The sequence below is a fragment of the Salmo salar genome, chromosome 21 (assembly GCF_965601325.2).
Source record: "Salmo salar chromosome 21, fSalSal1, whole genome shotgun sequence".
Taxonomy (NCBI): domain Eukaryota; kingdom Metazoa; phylum Chordata; class Actinopteri; order Salmoniformes; family Salmonidae; genus Salmo; species Salmo salar.
This window is the reverse complement of record NC_138311.1, coordinates 23,643,648-23,662,155: the sequence shown is the minus strand read 5'-3', so window position 1 is coordinate 23,662,155 and position 18,508 is coordinate 23,643,648. Positions and strand designations below refer to the sequence as shown.

General features: G+C 43.0%; 1 protein-coding gene across 15 annotated transcripts in view; it reads right to left on the bottom strand.

Moving 5' to 3' along the window:
• The window catches only part of LOC106581943 (peripheral plasma membrane protein CASK), a 212,771-nt gene that overhangs the window by 118,128 nt on the left and 76,135 nt on the right, over window positions 1-18,508 (bottom strand). For all 15 annotated transcript variants that reach the window (XM_014164474.3, XM_014164475.3, XM_014164482.3 and 12 more), the window contains exon 2: window positions 11,496-11,608. In XM_014164474.3, coding sequence (XP_014019949.1) covers window positions 11,496-11,608 — 113 coding nt within the window. The remainder of the gene's footprint in view (window positions 1-11,495; window positions 11,609-18,508) is intronic.

Below are 18,508 nucleotides of genomic sequence, written 5' to 3'. Positions count from 1 at the left end.
GGCTGAGGAATATTTTGGCACTTCCTATTGCTTCCACTAGATGTCACCAGCCTTTACAAAGTGTTTTGAGTCTTCTGGAGGGAGATCTGACCGAACAAGAGCCATGGAACGATGATGTCCCATTAGACACCTGGCGCGCGAGTTCATGTTGGGTACCCTCGTTCCAATACGTTATAAAAGAGTATGCATTCGTCCACCTTGAATATTATTCATGTTCTGGTTAAAAAAGGCCCTAATGATTTATGCTATACAACGTTTGACATGTTTGAACGAACGTAAATATATTTTTTCCCCTCGTTCATGACGAGAAGTCCGGCTGGCTTAGATCATGTGCTAACAAGACGGAGATTTTTGGACATAAATGATGAGCTTTTTTGAACAAAACTACATTCGTTATGGACCTGTGATACCTGGAAGTGACATCTGATGAAGAGAATCAAAGGTAATGGATTATTTACATAGTATTTTAGATCTCCCCAACATGACGTCTAGTCTGTATCGCAACGCGTATTTTTCTGGGCGCAGTGCTCAGATTATTGCAAAGTGTGATTTCCCAGTAAGGTTATTTTTAAATCTGGCAAGTTGATTGCGTTCAAGAGATGTAAATCTATAATTCTTTAACCTCTTGGGGCTAGGTGGGACGCTAGCGTGCCACCTGTGGTGCACTCCATCAACAGCAGGTGCATTTCAAGAGCGGCAAATTTGAATCCAAATAAATGTCAAAATTCAAATTTTTCAAAAATACAACTATGTTACACCATTTGAAAGATAAACATCTCCTTAATCTAACCACGTTTTACGATTTCAAAAAGGTTTTACGGCGAAAGCATAAATTTAGAGTATGTTAGGACAGTACATTTACAAGAGTTGTGTGTAATGTTTTGTCAAGTCAAAGACAGGGTCACCAAAACCATAAAACCAGCTAAAATGATACACTAACCTTTTACAATCTCCATCAGATGACACTCCTAGGACATTATGTTAGACAATGCATGCATTTTTAGTTCTATCAAGTTCATATTTATATACAAAAACAGCGTTTTACTATGGCATTGATGTTGAGGAAATCGTTTCCCTCCAATAACCGGCAGTCAAGTCAGCGTCACAAATTAAATAATTAAAATTAGAAAACATTGGTAAAATATTATATTGTCATTTAAAGAATTATAGATTTACATCTTTTGAACGCAATCAACTTGCCAGATTTAAAAATAACCTTACTGGGAAATCACACTTTGCAATAATCTGAGCACTGTGCCCAGAAAAATACGCGTTGCGATACAGACTAGACGTCATGTTGGGGAGATCTAAAATCGAAAATACTATGTAAATAATCCATTACCTTTGATTCTCTTCATCAGATGTCACTTCCAGGTATCACAGGTCCATAACGAATGTAGTTTTGTTCAAAAAAGCTCATCATTTATGTCCAAAAATCTCCGTCTCGTTAGCACATGATGTAAGCCAGCCGGACTTCTCGTCATGAACGAGGGGAAAAAATATATTTCCGTTCGTTCAAACATGTCAAACGTTGTATAGCATAAATCATTAGGGCCTTTTTTAACCAGAACATGAATAATATTCAAGGTGGACGAATGCATAGCCTTTTATAACGTATTGGAACGAGGGTACCCAACATGAAGTAGCGCGCCAGGTGTCTAATGGGACATCACCGTTCCATGGCTCTTGTTCGGTCAGATCTCCCTCCAGAAGACTCAAAACACTTTGTAAAGGCTGGTGACATCTAGTGGAAGCAATAGGAAGTGCCAAAATATTCCTAAACCCCTGTGTTTTTCAATGGGATAGGTTTAAAATCAATACAACACATCAGGTATCCACTTCCTGTCAGAAAATGTCTCAGGGTTTTGCCTGCCAAATGAGTTCTGTTATACTCACAGACACCATTCAAACAGTTTTGGAAACTTTAGAGTGTTTTCTATCCATATATAATAAGTATATGCATATTCTAGTTACTGGGTAGGATTAGTAACCAGATTAAATCGGGTACATTTTTTTTATCCAGACGTGCAAATGCTGCCCCCTAGACCCAACAGGTTAAATGACAATATAATATTTTACCAATGTTTTCTAATTTTAATTATTTAATTTGTGACGCTGACTTGACTGCCGGTTATTGGAGGGAAACGATTTCCTCAACATCAATGCCATAGTAAAACGCTGTTTTTGGATATAAATATGAACTTGATAGAACTAAAAATGCATGCATTGTCTAACATAATGTCCTAGGAGTGTCATCTGATGGAGATTGTAAAAGGTTAGTGCATCATTTTAGCTGGTTTTATGGTTTTGGTGACCCTGTCTTTGACTTGACAAAACATTACACACAACTCTTGTAAATGTACTGTCCTAACATACTCTAAATTTATGCTTTCGCCGTAAAACCTTTTTGAAATCGTAAAACGTGGTTAGATTAAGGAGATGTTTATCTTTCAAAGGGTGTAAAATAGTTGTATGTTTGAAAAATTTGAATTTTGACATTTATTTGGATTCAAATTTGCCGCTCTTGAAATGCACCTGCTGTTGATGGAGTGCACCACGGGTGGCACGCTAGCGTCCCACCTAGCCCATAGAGGTTAATCTATAATTCTTTGAATGACAATATAATATTTCACCAATGGTTTCGAATAGTAATTATTTAATTTGTTGTGCTGATTGACTGGCGGTATTGGAGGGAAAATATTTTCTCAACATCAACGCCATTGTAAAATGCTGTTTTTGGATATAAATATGAACTTGATAGAACAAAAAATGCATGTATTGTCTAACATAATGTCCTAGGAGTGTCATCTGATGAAGATTGTCAAAGGTTAGTGCATAATTTTAGCTGGTTTTCTGCTTTTGGTGACGCCTGTCTTTGCATTGACAAAACATTACACACAGCTATTTTCAATGTACTGTCCTAAGATAATCTAACTTTATGCTTTCGCCGTAAAGCCTTTTTGAAATCGGACAACGTGGTTAGATTAAGGAGATGTTTATCTTTCAAAGGGTGTAAGATAGTTGTATGTTTGAGAAATTTGAATTGTTTTCAAATTTGGCGCTCTTGATATTTCACCTGTTGTTGATAGGGTGTACCAGGGGTGGGACGCTTGCGGTTGACAGGGACACTCGGAGGTCATTCTGGCTGTCCAGTTTGTTTCTTCTTTTAGTTTTCAGCACGACCATAGCAGAGAAGCCACTTTCACACTGATATGTAGTGCTGAACGATAGCATGGTTCTGATTGCACGACAGACGAGAGCAGGATAGTCTCCCACTACGCTGCACCAGAACTGTGGCAGTGTCATTTCCTGCGCATGCTCAGTCCGCGATCAAATGACAGTTCCAACAGCTGTCATCTTAATTGCTTGGCAACATGACGCATCCCATCTCCACTCAAAATGGGGTCGCGTACCCAGTGATCTTGTCTCCTGTTCTCCTCCGGGGAGTAGTTGCAAAACCTTCCCTGCAGCTTGACAAGATACTGTTTAATGTTTTTTTCAGTGTGCCGCTGTGCAACTTGTTCATCAGATTCTGAATCTCAAAATCAGCATTGGGAAACATGTCAATCCTCCCGTTAGAAACATGCTTTGACAAAACGGTAAGCTTCATCTTAAAGGCATCGACTTTATCCATCTGTTCAAAACGATTGGCCCCCTCCCTTGCATTGACGCATTGAGAGAATTCAGATGATCAAAAATATCCGCCAGGTAGGCAACCTGCACCAGCCATTCCTCACAATTGAAATGTTCGGCCAGAGGTGACTTGTTTTCCGAAAGATACGCAGCAATCTCCGCTCGAAGCTCATAAAAGCAACCCAACACTTTACCCCTGGAAAGCCAGAGGACCTCTGCATGATAAAGCACCTGCTGGTGCTCGCTCCCCATATAACTGCAGAAAGCCTGGAAACACCTGCTTTTCATGGAACTCTTTTTGATATAGTTGACACACTTGATCACATCCTGGAGAGTGGCATGAAGGTCAGGCACCATGTATTTCGCTGCCAATGCCTCCCTGTGTAGGAAGCGGTGGTTCCACTTTGCACTTGGTGCTCTCTCCATGATCCGCTTTACTACTCCGGAGTGCTTTCCCATCATGGCAGCTGCCCCATTAGTGGTCACTCCAACTCACCCATCCCAGGCCAGTCCCACGGAGCCCAGGTACAGTACATGTCCATTGTGTTCAAGACAGCCTCTGCACAACTGAGCAAGAGGACAAGTACATTAGAGTGTCTAGTTTGAGAAACAGACGCCTCACAAGTCCTCAACTGGCAGCTTCATTAAATAGTACACGCAAAACACCAGTCTCAACGTCAACAGTGAAGAGGCGACTCCGGGATGCTGGCCTTCTAGGCTGAGTTCCTCTGTCCAGTGTCTGTGTTCTTTGCCCATCTTAATCTTTTCTATTTATTGGCCAGTCTGAGATATGGCTTTTTCTTTGCAACTCTGCCTAGAAGGCCAGCATCCCGGAGTCGCCTCTTCACTGTTGACGTTGAGACTGGTGTTTTGCTGGTACTATTTATTGAAGCTGCCAGTTGAGGACTTGTGAGGCGTCTGTTTCTCAAACTAGACACTCTAATGTACTTGTCCTCTTGCTCAGTTGTGCACCATGGCCTCCCACTCCTCATTCCATTCTGGTTAGCGCCAGTTTGCTCTGTTCTGTGAAGGGAGTAGTACACAGCGTTATACGAGATCTTCAGTTTCTTGGCAATTTCTCGCATGGAATAACCTTCATTTGTCAGAACAAGAATAGACTAATGAGTTTCAGAAGAAAGTGCTTTGTTTCTAGCCATTTTGAGCCTATAATCGAACCCACAAATGCTGATGCTCCAGATACTCAACTAGTCTAAAGAAGGCCAGTTTTATTGCTTCTTTAATCAGAATAACAGTTTTCAGCTGTGCTAACATAATTTAAAATGGGTTTTCTAATGATCAATTAGCCTTTTCAAATGATAAACTTGGATTAGCTAACACAACGTGCCATTGGAATACAGGGGTGATGGTTGCTGATAATGGGCCTCTGTACGCTTATGTAGATATTCCATTAAAAATCAGCCATTTCCAGCTACAATAGTCATTTAAAACATTAACAATGTCTACACTGTATTTCTGATCAATTTGATGTTATTTTAATGGACCATTTTTTTGGCTTTACTTTCAAAAACAAGGACATTTCTAAGTGACACCAAACTTTTGAACGGTAGTGTATGCATTGAGCTTGTCTGATGCTTTAAGCACACTGTTTGATGAAATAAGACACAAATGACTCAAGAGTGAGCCAGAGATCAAGACAACCAGAAGAAATAAAACTTTACCTGACCATCCTCCTCCTGCTCCTACTGGCTTTCGCAGATTCTGCCATTACTCTCCTGAAGTTTTCGGTAATAGGCTACACGAGGAGTCTGCGATCTTTCTCATGTGGAATGCCAATTTATCTTACCATTTCTACCGATCCGCCTGCCAGTTATGGTTTTCATATGCACATTTTCGTGGAACAGCTTCATTTCATTTATATCCATTGTAATTAATCAAAATGATATCCAAACCTAAATGAAAATGATTACAAACCTAAAAAGTGACTTTTGTTGCCAACTATGTAAAAATAGCCTATAAAGCCAACAAATGAAAACATTTACAGCCTGCAGGTAGAAATTATCCTGATAAAAATTAATTTCCTATAAATCACATTGGCTTTGCATGGCCTGTCTGCAACAAACTTGAAATATTGTATAAACTATTTACTAATTGGTCCGGCCCAAAGCTTCAACTAGCAAACTTGCAATATTGTATCAAATATTCTGCGCCCTCAGAGACTTGGAAAGATTCTCAAATACATTGAGGAGGAAAAAACAGACTTAGTTTGCTTGATGTTTGAGGTGAAGAAAACATTATTTTGAGAAGCGCCACAGCTCATTAGTGGTGGGGCGTTAAGCCAATCAGAAATACCATCAGATCCCCAAATGGGCTCATTTATTATCAGTCCCTCAGGATTCAGCGATTCTGCGATCGCATAATTCGATGCAAAATGAACCAATCAGCGCATATTGTGAGAGGGCTCGCAATTTTGACCAATCGCCGCACTTTTAGCGCATAAAAGGGTCCAATCAAAAGTGGGCTCGTAATTTTGACCAATTACTGCACTGTTCACGTGCGAAGATGGGTGATATTTGAATGATTTCTATTAATTGTACTGTCTGTCAGCAATCTCATTTTCCAACAAAAATAACAGCTAACGACCGTGCAAAACAATTTCCAAATGCAAAGCATATGACAATGCCAGAACAGTTCCCATGACTGAAGTGGTAGCAGGGAAGACTGGGGCAAGCGCATAAAGAATCAAGGTGAGTGGTGTTTTACTCAAACTTTTACTCTGCTAACCTTGGCTTTAGTAGGGTGGTCGGCACTCTGCTCTCCCCAGTCTGTCTATGGAGAGCGCTGCTCAAAGCACTGAGTGCAATTTGTCAGCTTTGCCGTTTTAAACTCTGTAAAACTTAATACGGATCACAAAAGCACAAGCTCTCTGGATTTTTTAGAAATGGTAATACTGTTTTAAAAAAGTACATATCAACCACAATATTACATTTTTACGTTTTCTGTTCTTTATCTCCCTTATGACCCTTTCAGAAAAAAATCACAATCTCAAGCAAGTTGAAGACAACTTATTAGAAAGAAATATCGATCCTCATCCATCTCTGCAGCACTCCACCAATCAGGCCTTTATGGTAGAGTGGCAAGACAGAAGCCACTCCTCAGTAAAAGACACATGACAGCCGCTTGGAGTTTTCCCAAAAGGCACCTAAAGACTCTCAGACAATGAGAAACAAGATTCTCTGGTCTGATGAAACCCAAGATTTAACTATTGGGCCTGAATGCCAAGCGTCACGTCTGGAGGAAACCAGGCACCGCTCATCACCTGGCCAATACCTTCCCTATGGTGAAGCATGATGGTGGCAGCATCATGCTGTGGGGATGTTTTTCAGCGGCAGGGACTGGGAGACTAGTCAAGATAGACGGACAGATGAATGGAGCAAGGTACAGAGAAAACCTGCTCCAGATTGCTCAGGACCTCAGACTGGGGTGAAGGTTCATCTTCCAACAGGACAACAACCCTAAGCACACAGCCAAGACAACGCAGGAGTGGCTTGGGACAAGTCTCTGAATGTCCTTGAGTGGCCCAGCCAGAGCCCGGACTTGAACCCGAGCGAACATCTCTGGAGACCTGAAAATAGCTGTGCAGCAACGCTCCCCATCCAACCTGACAGAGCTTGAGAGGATCTGCAGAGAAGAATGGGAGAAACTCCCCAAATACAGGTGTGCCAAGCTTGTAGTGTCATACCCAAGAAGACTTGAGACTATAATCGCTGCCAAAGGTGCTTCAACAAAGTAGTGAGTAAAGGGTCTGAATACTTACGTAAATGTAATATTTCTGTTTTTTATTGTTGATACATTTGCAAAAATGTCGTAAAAAACTTTTTTTGCTTTGTCATTATAGGGTAAAGAGACACCTAAGAAAACAACATAGCATGGTAGCAACACCACATGACAACAACATGTTAGCAACACAACATGGAAGCAGCACAACATTGTGGGAGCACAAAACATGGTACAACATTTTTTGGGAACAGACAACAGCACAAAGGCAAGAAGGTAGAGGCAATAATACATCACGCGAAGCAGCCACAACTGTCAGTAAGAGTGTCCATAATTGAGTCTTTGAATGAAAAGATGGGAGATAAAAGCTGTCCAGTTTGAGTGTTTGTTGCAGCTCGTTCCAGTCGCTAGCTCAAGCGAACTGAAAAGAGGAGCAATCCAGGGATGTGTATGCTGTGGGGACATTTAACAGAATGTAACTGGCAGAACAGATGTTGTATGTGGAGGATGAGGGCTGCAGTAGATAACTCAGATAGGGGGGAGTGAGGCCTAAGAGGGTTTTATAAATAAGCGTCAACCAGTGGGACTTGCGACAGGTACACAGAGATGACCAGTTTACAGAGGAGTATAGAGTGCAGTGATGTGTCCTATAAGGAGCATTGGTGGCAAATCTGATGGCTGAATGGTAAAGAACATCTAGTGATGCAGCCAGTCAAGATTCTCTCAATGGTGCAGCTGTATAACTTTTTTAGGATTTGAAGGCCCATGCCAAACCTTTTCAACTTCCTGAGGGGGAAGAGGCTCTCTGTCTTGCCTTCTTCATGACTGTGCATGTGTGAGTGGACTGTGCGTGTGTGAGTGATTTGTAAACAGAGGAACTTGAAGCTCTTGACCCACTCTACTCTGGCCTGTCGATGGGTGAGGGCAGTGTGAAGTGCAATTGAGATTGGGTCGTCTATTGATCTTTCGGGGCGGTATGAAAATAGGAGTGTGTCCAGTGTGTCTGGGATGAAGGAGTCGATGTATGCCATCACCAGCCTTTCAAAGCACTTCATGATTACAGATGTGAGTGCTACAGGGTGGTAGTCATCTTGAAACGTGGGGATTACAGACTTGGACAAGGAGAGGTTGAAGATTACATGCTCTGAGAACGTGCCCTGGAATACCGTCCGGCCTTGCAAGTGTTGACCTAATTAAAAACCTTACTCACGTCGGTGTCGGAGAGCGAGATCACCCAGTCCTCTGGGCGGTGGGGGCCCTCACGCATGGTACAGTGTTGTTATTGTTGAAGCGTGCCTAAAATGCATTGAGTTCACCTGGAAGAGAGGCATTGTTTGACATATCACGGCTGGGTCTTCCTTTGTAATCCGTAATGGACTGTAGCCCCTGCCACATTCCGCGGGCGTCGGAGCATGTATAGTATGATTCCACTTTATTCCTATATTGTCCTTTTGCTTGTTTGCTGACTCTGCGGCGGTCATAGCGTCACTTTTTGTACTTGTTCCTGTCCTCAGCCGTAGCTTCAGGATTGTCTGCGATGGACCTATGTGCAGCAGCCCTCTCCTTTAGTTTAGCGCTAAACTGTGTGTTAATCCAGGGCTTTTGATTGGGGAAGCAGCTTCACTGTGGGGACAACGTCACCAATGCATTTGCCTTATGAAGCCGGTGACGGAGGTGGTTAGCTCGTTGACGTTATCGCCGGTGTCTTGGAACATATTCCAATCAGCGCTAGCAAAGCAGTCCTGTAGCATAATCTCTGATTCTCATGTAGATTTCTCGTCACAGCGAGTCACGGGTACTTCCCGTTTGAGCCTCTGCTTTTAAACAAGAAGCAGGAGTACAGAGTCATGATCTGATTGGTCGAATTGCGGACGAGGGAGGGCCTTGTATGCTTGCTTGTGGGTAGAGTAACAGTAGCCTAGGACTTTTTTGTCCTTAGTGGCAAAGGAGACGTGTTGATGGAAGTTGGGCATCGCGTGTCTTAATGACGAGAAACAAGAAAAGGCGTCAAGAAAAGCAGCCTACAGAATGTACGTTTTCCTGCTTGTTTATAGCTTTGTACAGTTAGTTAAGTGCCAGCTTGTTATATTTATTGAGGTGGAATGTATACCCCAGTCAGGATAACAGCTGAAAACTCCCTCTGGAGGTAGACTGGTCGGCATTTAACAATCAGGTATTCCATTTTCAACCTCTCCCTGACCCAGTCTGTAATACCTCCATGTTTCAAGCAGACCACTACAGTCCCTGTGCACAAGAGTGTGAAGTTAACCTGTCTAAATGACTATCGCCCCGTAGCACTCACATCTGTAGCCATGAAATGCTTTGAAAGGCCGGTCATGGCTCACATCAACACCATCATCCCAGACACCCTGGACCCACTCCAATTCGCATACCGCCCCAACAGATGACACAATCTCTATTGCACTCCACACTGCCCTCTACCACCTGGACATGAGGAACACCTATGTGAGGATGCCGTTCATTATCTACAGCTCAGAGTTCCACACCATAGTGCCCTCCAAGTTCATCACTAAGCTAAGGACTTTGGGACTGAACACCTCCCGCTGAACCTGGATCCTTGGGCCCGAGTTCCCTGCCATTCAGGACTTCTATCCTAGCGGTGTCAGAGGAAGGCCTTAGAAATTGTCAAAGATTCCAGACACCCAAGTCATAGACTGATCCCCTTCCTACCGCAAGGCAAGCGGTACCGATGCACCATGTCTGGAACCAACAGGACCCTGAACAGCTTCTACCCCCAAGCGATAATACTGCTAAATAGTTTGTTAAATCGTTAACCAAATAGCTACCGGACTATATGTATTGGTCTTTTTGCACTAACTTTTTTTACTCATCACATACGCTGCTGCTACTGTTTATTATCCATCTTGTTGCCTAGTAACTTTATTCATAGTTATATGTACCTCAATTACCTTGTACCCCTGCACATCGACTCGGTACTGGTACCCTGTGTATATAGCCAAGTTATCATTACCGTAATTTCCGGACTATAAGCCGCTACTTTTTTCCCACGCTTTGAACCTCGCGGCTTAAACAATGACGCGGCTAATACATGGATTTTTCCCACTTTCAAAAAAATAAAAAAAATAAAAACATTCTGTGACGTGCTCAGTTTTTTGGCGGCATGAAGCTTTCATTAGACCAATAAAATTGCTGAACGGGTTAAGGTCAAACAACTTTTTTGTTTACTGTTTAGATTAAATCGAGCGCGCTCAAACTTCCCATCATTCTGATAACGGTAGTCATTTTGTCACCCTCATCATGGCAAAGACACGGAGGAATGCATATGATGCAGCTTTCAAGTTGAAGGCGATTGATCTGGCTGTTGGAAAAGGAAATAGAGCTGCTGCACGGGAGCTTGGTCTAGAGTAATGACTTTCTTGGTAGGCTACTGTTTACTGCAAATTTTTTATTTTTTGTTACAAGCCGTGTTTCGTTAAAGCCTATTTATTTTTGTTACAAGCCATGTTTCGTTAAAGCCTGTGTAAAGTTCATTTGTTTCAATGTACCGGTAGGCACCTGCGGCTTATAGACATGTGCGGCTTATTTATGTTCAAAATAATATATATTTTTTAATTCAGTGGATGCAGCTTATATTCAGGTGCGCTCAATAGTCCGGAAATTACGGTACTCATTGTGTATTTATTATTACTTTTATTATTATGGGTTATTACTTTTCTATTATTTCTCTATTTTCTCTCTCTCTGCATTGTTGGGAAGGGCCCGTAAGAAAGCATTTCCCTGTTAGTCTCCACCTGTTGTTTACGAAGCATGTGACAAATAATATTAGATTTGATATGAGGCCTGTGCGCTGCGTCTGGTGCTTTGTGCAGACAATTTCATGACTCACTGGCCTCTTTGTGATTAGTTTGCTTTCGGAAAAAACAAAGTACCAAAATGTCTATCGTGATAGTTTTTACCTCAGAGGCAGGGCTAAAGGGTTATTTGGAGTACCGATTCAGAGTGAGGAGAACACACACACACACACACAGGCCTCCCACATCACCTTACACCCAGCTGATAGTGCGTATATTTGTCTCTATAACCATCAGCATCCACACACAACAGAGAGAGAGTGATATATAGTGTGTGTGCGTGTGTTTTATTACCCTCTGTGCTGAGTCCAGGGCTGGAGGTAAACTGGGCCACGTCTACAATCTTCACAGCAAACTGCTGTCCTGTGTCTCTGTTGATACATCTCCTCACCACGCTGAACGGACCCCTGCACAGGAAAGAACACACACACCTTAACATCTCATACCTTCATACATAGGACAGAACACCTTAACATCTCATACCTTCATACATCTCATACCTTCATACATAGGACAGAACACCTTAACATCTCATCATTTAATACAAAAGAAACAAATAGTGGGTTGTTCCATTTTGTATATATTGTAATAACTTTTTAACTGTACCCATTTTGATTTACAGTACCAGTCAAAAGTTGGGACACACTTACTCATTCAAGGGTTTTTCTTTATTTCTACATTGTAGAATAATAGTGAAGACATCAAAACTATGAAATAACGCACATTGAATCATGTAGTAACCAAAAAAGTGTTAAACAAATAAAAATATATTTTATATTTGAGATTCTTCAAAGTAGCCACCCTTTGCATTGAGGACAGCTTTGCACACTCTTGGCATTCTCTCAACCAGCTTCACATGGAATGCTTTTCCAACAGTCTTGAAGGAGTTCCCACATATGCTGAGCACTTGTTGGCTGCTTTTCCTTCACTCTGCGGTCCAATTCATCCCAAACCATCTCAATTGGGTTGAGGTCGGGTGGTTGTGGAGGCCAGGTCATCTGATGCAGCACTCCATCACTCTCCTTCTTGGTCAAATAGCCCTTACACAACCTGGAGGTGTGTTGGGTCATTGTCCTGTTGAAAAACAAATGATAGTCCCACTAAGCACAAACCAGATGGGATGGCGTATCGCTGCAGAATGCTGTGGTAGCCATGCTGGTTAAGTGTGCCTTGAATTCTAAATAAATCACTGACATTGTCACCAGCAAAGCACCCCCACACCATCACACCTCCTCCTCCATCCTTCACGGTGGGAACCACACATGCAGAGATCATCTGTTCACCTACTCTGCGTCTCACAAAGACACGGTGTTCGGAACCAAAAATCTCAAATTTAGACTCATCAGACCAAAAGGACAGATTTCCACCGGTCTAATGTCCATTGTTCGTGTTTCTTGGCCCAGGCAAGTCTCTTCTTATTATTAGTGTCCTTTAGTAGAGGTTTCTTTGCAGCAATTCGACCATGAAGGCCTGATTCACGCAGTCTCCTCTGAACAGTTGATGTTGAGATGTGTCTGTTACTTGAACTCTGTGAAGCATTTATTGCCAGAACATTTAGGAGATAGATGTGCTCAAAGCTGACCCATTTTGCAAACCCCACCTTCCCATGAGACATCCATGTCTTCAACACTGGAAAAGAGAAATGTTTGAGTTTGAAGGGGTGCGGTCAAAAAGTGATTGAAATCAAATAGAAAGACCCTAGTACAAGTCTAATCTTTAACAGACTAATGTATTCATTCAATTGTCCCTTAACGTATCTGCAGTACCCCAAAGCAAGACATTGAGGCTGAATATGATTACACTATATAAAAACACACACAACCCAAGCGCTCTAGTTTAGCTACGAGAGTGGAGGTCAGTTCCATCAACTTCAGTCAGTTCTGATATTGAATCATTCTAAGATGAGGAAAATGTAAACCACAGCAGTGACCTTAACACAGATGGAGTTGACCCTGAGTCAGTGAGAGGTGTTTAGTAAATACAAGGTTTCCGCTGCCCTCGCAGACCTCTCACAGTAGCTTGGCAGTTGGCACAGAGCAGAAGGCACACACACACACACACACACACACACACACACACACACACACACACACACACACACACACACACACACACACACACACACACACACACACACACACACACACACACACACACAGAGAGAGAGAGAGACACACACACATTCCTTGGAAAGCAGAGCCTCTCCTGCCTCAGGTGTGTGTATGCTAGACAACGTCTGATTAAAGATGACCCAGTTCACACACACCCTCAGAGAATACAAAGAGACTGAATGGGAGTGTGTATGGGTGGGTGGGTGCGTTTGTGCATGCGTGTGGGACAGTTTGAGTGCATTGCTGTCGCTCTCCTTTCATATTCCCTCCCTGTCTCCCTCCCTGTCCGACTCCCCCATCTCTCTACCCCTCCCCAGCTTTCTCTCCCTCTCCCCACTTCTCTCCTCCTCCCCATCTCTTCAATTCAATTAAAAGGGCTTTGTTGGCATGAGAAACATATGTTTACATTGCCAAAGCAAGTGAAATCGACAAAACAAAAGGGAAATAAGATAAATAAACAATCAGAAATGAACAGTAAACATTACACACACAAGTTCTTAAATAATATAGACGTTTCAAATGGTATATTATCGGCTATATACAATGCGCAATGTAACAATGTGCAAAAGGAAAGGGAAAATAAGGGGTCTCTCTCTATGCCTCACCATCTCTGTCTACCCCCATCTGTCTGAACTGTTAGTGAACTGAGGGAGAGCTGTGAGCTGAATTCACCAGGAGAGCAGCTTTTAACCAGGAGACAGAGAAAACCTAGTCACACATACTTCCCGTTGAGCATTGGGAATATTCTACTAAACACACACAATCAGTGTCATCACCAAGCGGCAGTCAAAACTAGTGGTTATATATAGATGAACATCTCTCCAGCCTGTGTGTGTGTTTTACCATCTCTGGGCAGTGTTTCTCTGTACATCACCCCTCTGAAGCTAAGCAGCTTTAATCTGATCACCATCTGCTATACACACACACACACACACACACACACACACACACACCACACTTAGACAGCAATAACGCTGAGTAAAGTGTAATCATTTTGACCTGGCTGCCTGTCATTTTTTTTATGGAGGTCAAAATCCATTCCAATAACCAAGCTCACACACTCACACGTGCACGTTCAGGCACACAGGAACACTGTATATGAGAAGTAGTGTAGTGCATTTGTTCAAGTTCTTTATTCTCTGCTGGAGTTCCCTTAGAAACAAGGCAGCACCTTCTCTCTTAAGGAGTGAAACCCAATAGCATACAGTTACAGCTAATGAATAAACAATGACTCCACAGCTTCCCCTCCAAGAGAAAAGGAGATAGAGTCTACAAGAGAGAGGAAGGAAGAGAGAGAGAGAGGGGAAGGAAGAGAGAGAGAGAGAGAGAGAGAGATGGGGATTAGTGTATAGGATTGCTCCTTTTGGACGTTGGACATGGAGCAGAGACAGAAACACCTAAATCTTCAGAGGAAGCGGGATAGTGAAGTCTACATTTGTGTTTGTTTGTTTGTTTGTGACAGCAAGAGAGAGCTAGTGAGACAGAGGGTACTGCAGAAGTCTCTCTGAGCATAACAGGGACATTTATCATGCAATAAATAAAGAATATAAATACACACACAGCATAACTCCTGGCACAGCATAACTCCTGGCATAGCTCCTGGGTCAACAGCTTAGCGAAAGGAAACATTCAGAGGTTTCCACGGCTGAAGTCACATGAAAGACATTTAGATTTAACGGTTGTTTGATCGGTAATTAGCAACGGTGATAGCCACTGAAAACACACACTGTAAATTCCTCCTCAGCCCAGCTCATGCATCTGAAACCAGGCAGATGTGCTCTGATGTTGTGGCCAGAGAGAGGAGAGAGAGAGAGCTATACTTAAACTCTAACATCATCCTCAGCTCAAAACGGAACAAACGTCAAATTGAGACTGCATGCATAATTCTTCAAAAATATCCTCCATGTACAACGTAAATTCTACAACCACCAAAAAGGAAGTGATTCCCAAACCATCAGCTTCAGAGAGATGAACCTGGAGAAGAGTCCCCTAAGCAAGCTGGTCCTGGGGCTCTGTTCACAAACACACCCCACAGAGCACCAGGACAGCAACACAATTAGACCCAACCAAATGATGAGAAAACAAAAAGATAATTACTTGACACATTGGAAAGAATTTACAAAAAAACAGAGCAAACTAGAATGCTATTTGGCCCTAAACAGAGAGTACACAGTGGCAGAAAACCTGACCACCGTGACTGACCCAAACTTAAGGAAATCTTTGACTATGTACAGACTCAGTGAGCATAGCCTTGCTATTGAGAAAGGCCGCCGAAGGCAGACCTCGTTCTCAAGAGAAGACAGGCTATGCGCACTCTGCCCACAAAATGAGGTGGAAACTGAGCTGCACATCCTAACCTCCAAATGTATGACCATAGAGACACATATTTCCCTCAGGTTACACAGACCCACAAAGAATTTGAAAAAAACATCACATTTTGATAAACTCCCATATCTACTGGGTGAAATACCACAGTGTGCCATCACAGCAGCAAGATCAGTGACCTGTTGCCACAAGAAAAGGGCAACCAGTGAAGAACAAACACCATTGTAAATACAACCCCTTTTATTGTTGATTTATTTGCACATTGTTACAACAATGTATATAGACATAATGACATTTGAAGTGTCTCTATTATTTTGGAACTTGTGTGAGTGTAATATTTACTGTTCACTTTTTATTGTTTATTTCAGTTTTAGTTTATTATCCATTTCACTTGCTTTGGCAATGTAAACACGTTTCCCATGCCAATTAAAGCCCCTTGAATTGAATTGAGAGAGAAAGAGATACTTTTGACTTTTTGTCTTTCTTTAATGATACATCCTCATTTCATTACAACCTCACCCCCCCGTCCCCCCCCCCCCTTAAAAAACAAATATCCCCTGTGCTGCATACCCACCTTGCCCTCTACCCTGCGATATAACACATCACACATCACAATAACCAGACCCTCACCACTTCTACAACAATATATCCACCCATCTTACCCAGCTATACAGATGGCCTCCCTAAGACACCATATCTCCTGAAACATCTCCACAATTCTATCATTTTATAGAACTCAAATTCAACCCTAAGGCGCGCAGAGCCCATCCCATTAAACATTAGTAAAGGGTCTGTTATCCCTCCACCTTTGACCCTGTTCCTCCTTGTTAGCCAAATAGACAACTTTGCCTGAGCAAACAGAAAATTCAACAACACACATTTGGCCTTTTCCTTATTCGAATACCTGCACCCCATTATAAACACCCCAACAGTAAAAACCTCCCCCAACCTCTCACACAGACATTCCAACAGAGACATTAACCTGGCGCACACATGAAACACATGATGCACAGTTTCTCTCATAACACAGAAAGGACACCCCTGTCTGACTCCTGGTTCAACCCGTGCCAACCAGCTGTTAGTGGCCAGGGCTCCATGAAGAACCCTCCACTGGAGGTCCCCTGACCTCTTTGGTACTGGTGGTTTGTAGAGCCCCCTCCATCTAAAACCCACCATACTCTCCTCCCCACATACCCCCTGCCACTGATGTGCCTTCACTCCTGTTAGGCTCCTAATGTTCCTAACCTTAACACAGAGGTTGTAGAGGGCTTTACCTCCCACCCCTTCAAACTCTCCCAGGCTCGGAGTGTTAAAATCTAACAAGTCCTCCAGACCCCCTGGCCAGTCCCCAGTCTCTGCCGTCACCTGCAGTGGCGGAAACATTGGTGGCACCTCCACCTTTGGCAGCTCAAACACCCCCCTTACCAGCTCAGACAGTGCCTCCTGGACCTCCCCCAGGAATCTCTCCAACAGCCTAAGAAACATTATTCCTGTTTGTTGTGCCAGGACTTCCTGGGTTTTCCACCCCTCCCCCCCAGCAGCCACAGGTTACCCGGCCTTAGTAAACCCGCTGCCATCAGTCGCTTCTGCAGGGTGGCTGATTGAACCAATCTCAAAAAATGGGCTGGATTGTGGAAGATTATAGGCTCCTCCCACATCCACAGCCCAGGCTCCACACCCCCTTCTGGCAAAGAACTGGCAAATCTGGTGCAGTCCATGAGGAGGAGATGCACTGCAGTACTTAATGCAGCTGGTGGCCACACCAGATACTGACTGTTACTTTTGATTTTGACCCCCACTTTGTTCAGGGACACATTATGTCTGTGGAACTTGTTCAGTTTATGTCTCAGTTATAATATTTACACATGTTAAGTTTGCTGAAAATAAACGCAGTTGACAGTGAGAGGACATTTCTTTTTTTGCTGAGTTTACATATTACCTCAATTACCTTGCCTAACCTGTGCCCCCGCACATGGACTCTGTACTGGTAACCCCTGTATATAGCCTCACTATTGTTATTTTACTGCTGCTGTTTCATTATTTGTTACTTTTATTTTTATTTTTATTTTACTTATCTATTTTTTACTTAACACTTATTTTTCTTAAAACTGCATTGTTGGTTAAAGGCTTGTAAGTAAGCATTTCGCTGTAAGGTCTACACTTGTTGTATTCGGCGCATGTGACAAATGAAACTTTGTTCTCCCCCTTTTTCCTCCCCCACTTGACGCCCTTCCCCACTATACTCTCTTCATCCACTAGCATAACCTGAATAGACCCAGCCTCATCTACACCACCATCTATAACCTGACTAGACCCAGCCTCATCTACACCACCATCCATAACCTGAATAGACCCAGCCTCATCTACACCACCATCCATAACCTGACTAGACCCAGCCTCATCTACACCACCATCTATAACCTGACTAGACCCAGCCTCATCTACACCACCATCCATAACCTGACTAGACCCAGCCTCATCTACACCACCATCCATAACCTGAATAGACCCAGCCTCATCTACACCACCATCCATAACCTGACTAGACCCAGCCTCATCTACACCACCATCCATAACCTGACTAGACCCAGCCTCATCTACACCACCATCTATAACCTGACTAGACCCAGCCTCATCTACACCACCATCTATAACCTGACTAGACCCAGCCTCATCTACACCACCATCCATAACCTGACTAGACCCAGCCTCATCTACACCACCATCCATAACCTGACTAGACCCAGTCTCATCTACACCACCATCCATAACCTGACTAGACCCAGCCTCATCTACACCACCATCCATAACCTGACTAGACCCAGCCTCATCTACACCACCATCCATAACCTGACTAGACCCAGCCTCATC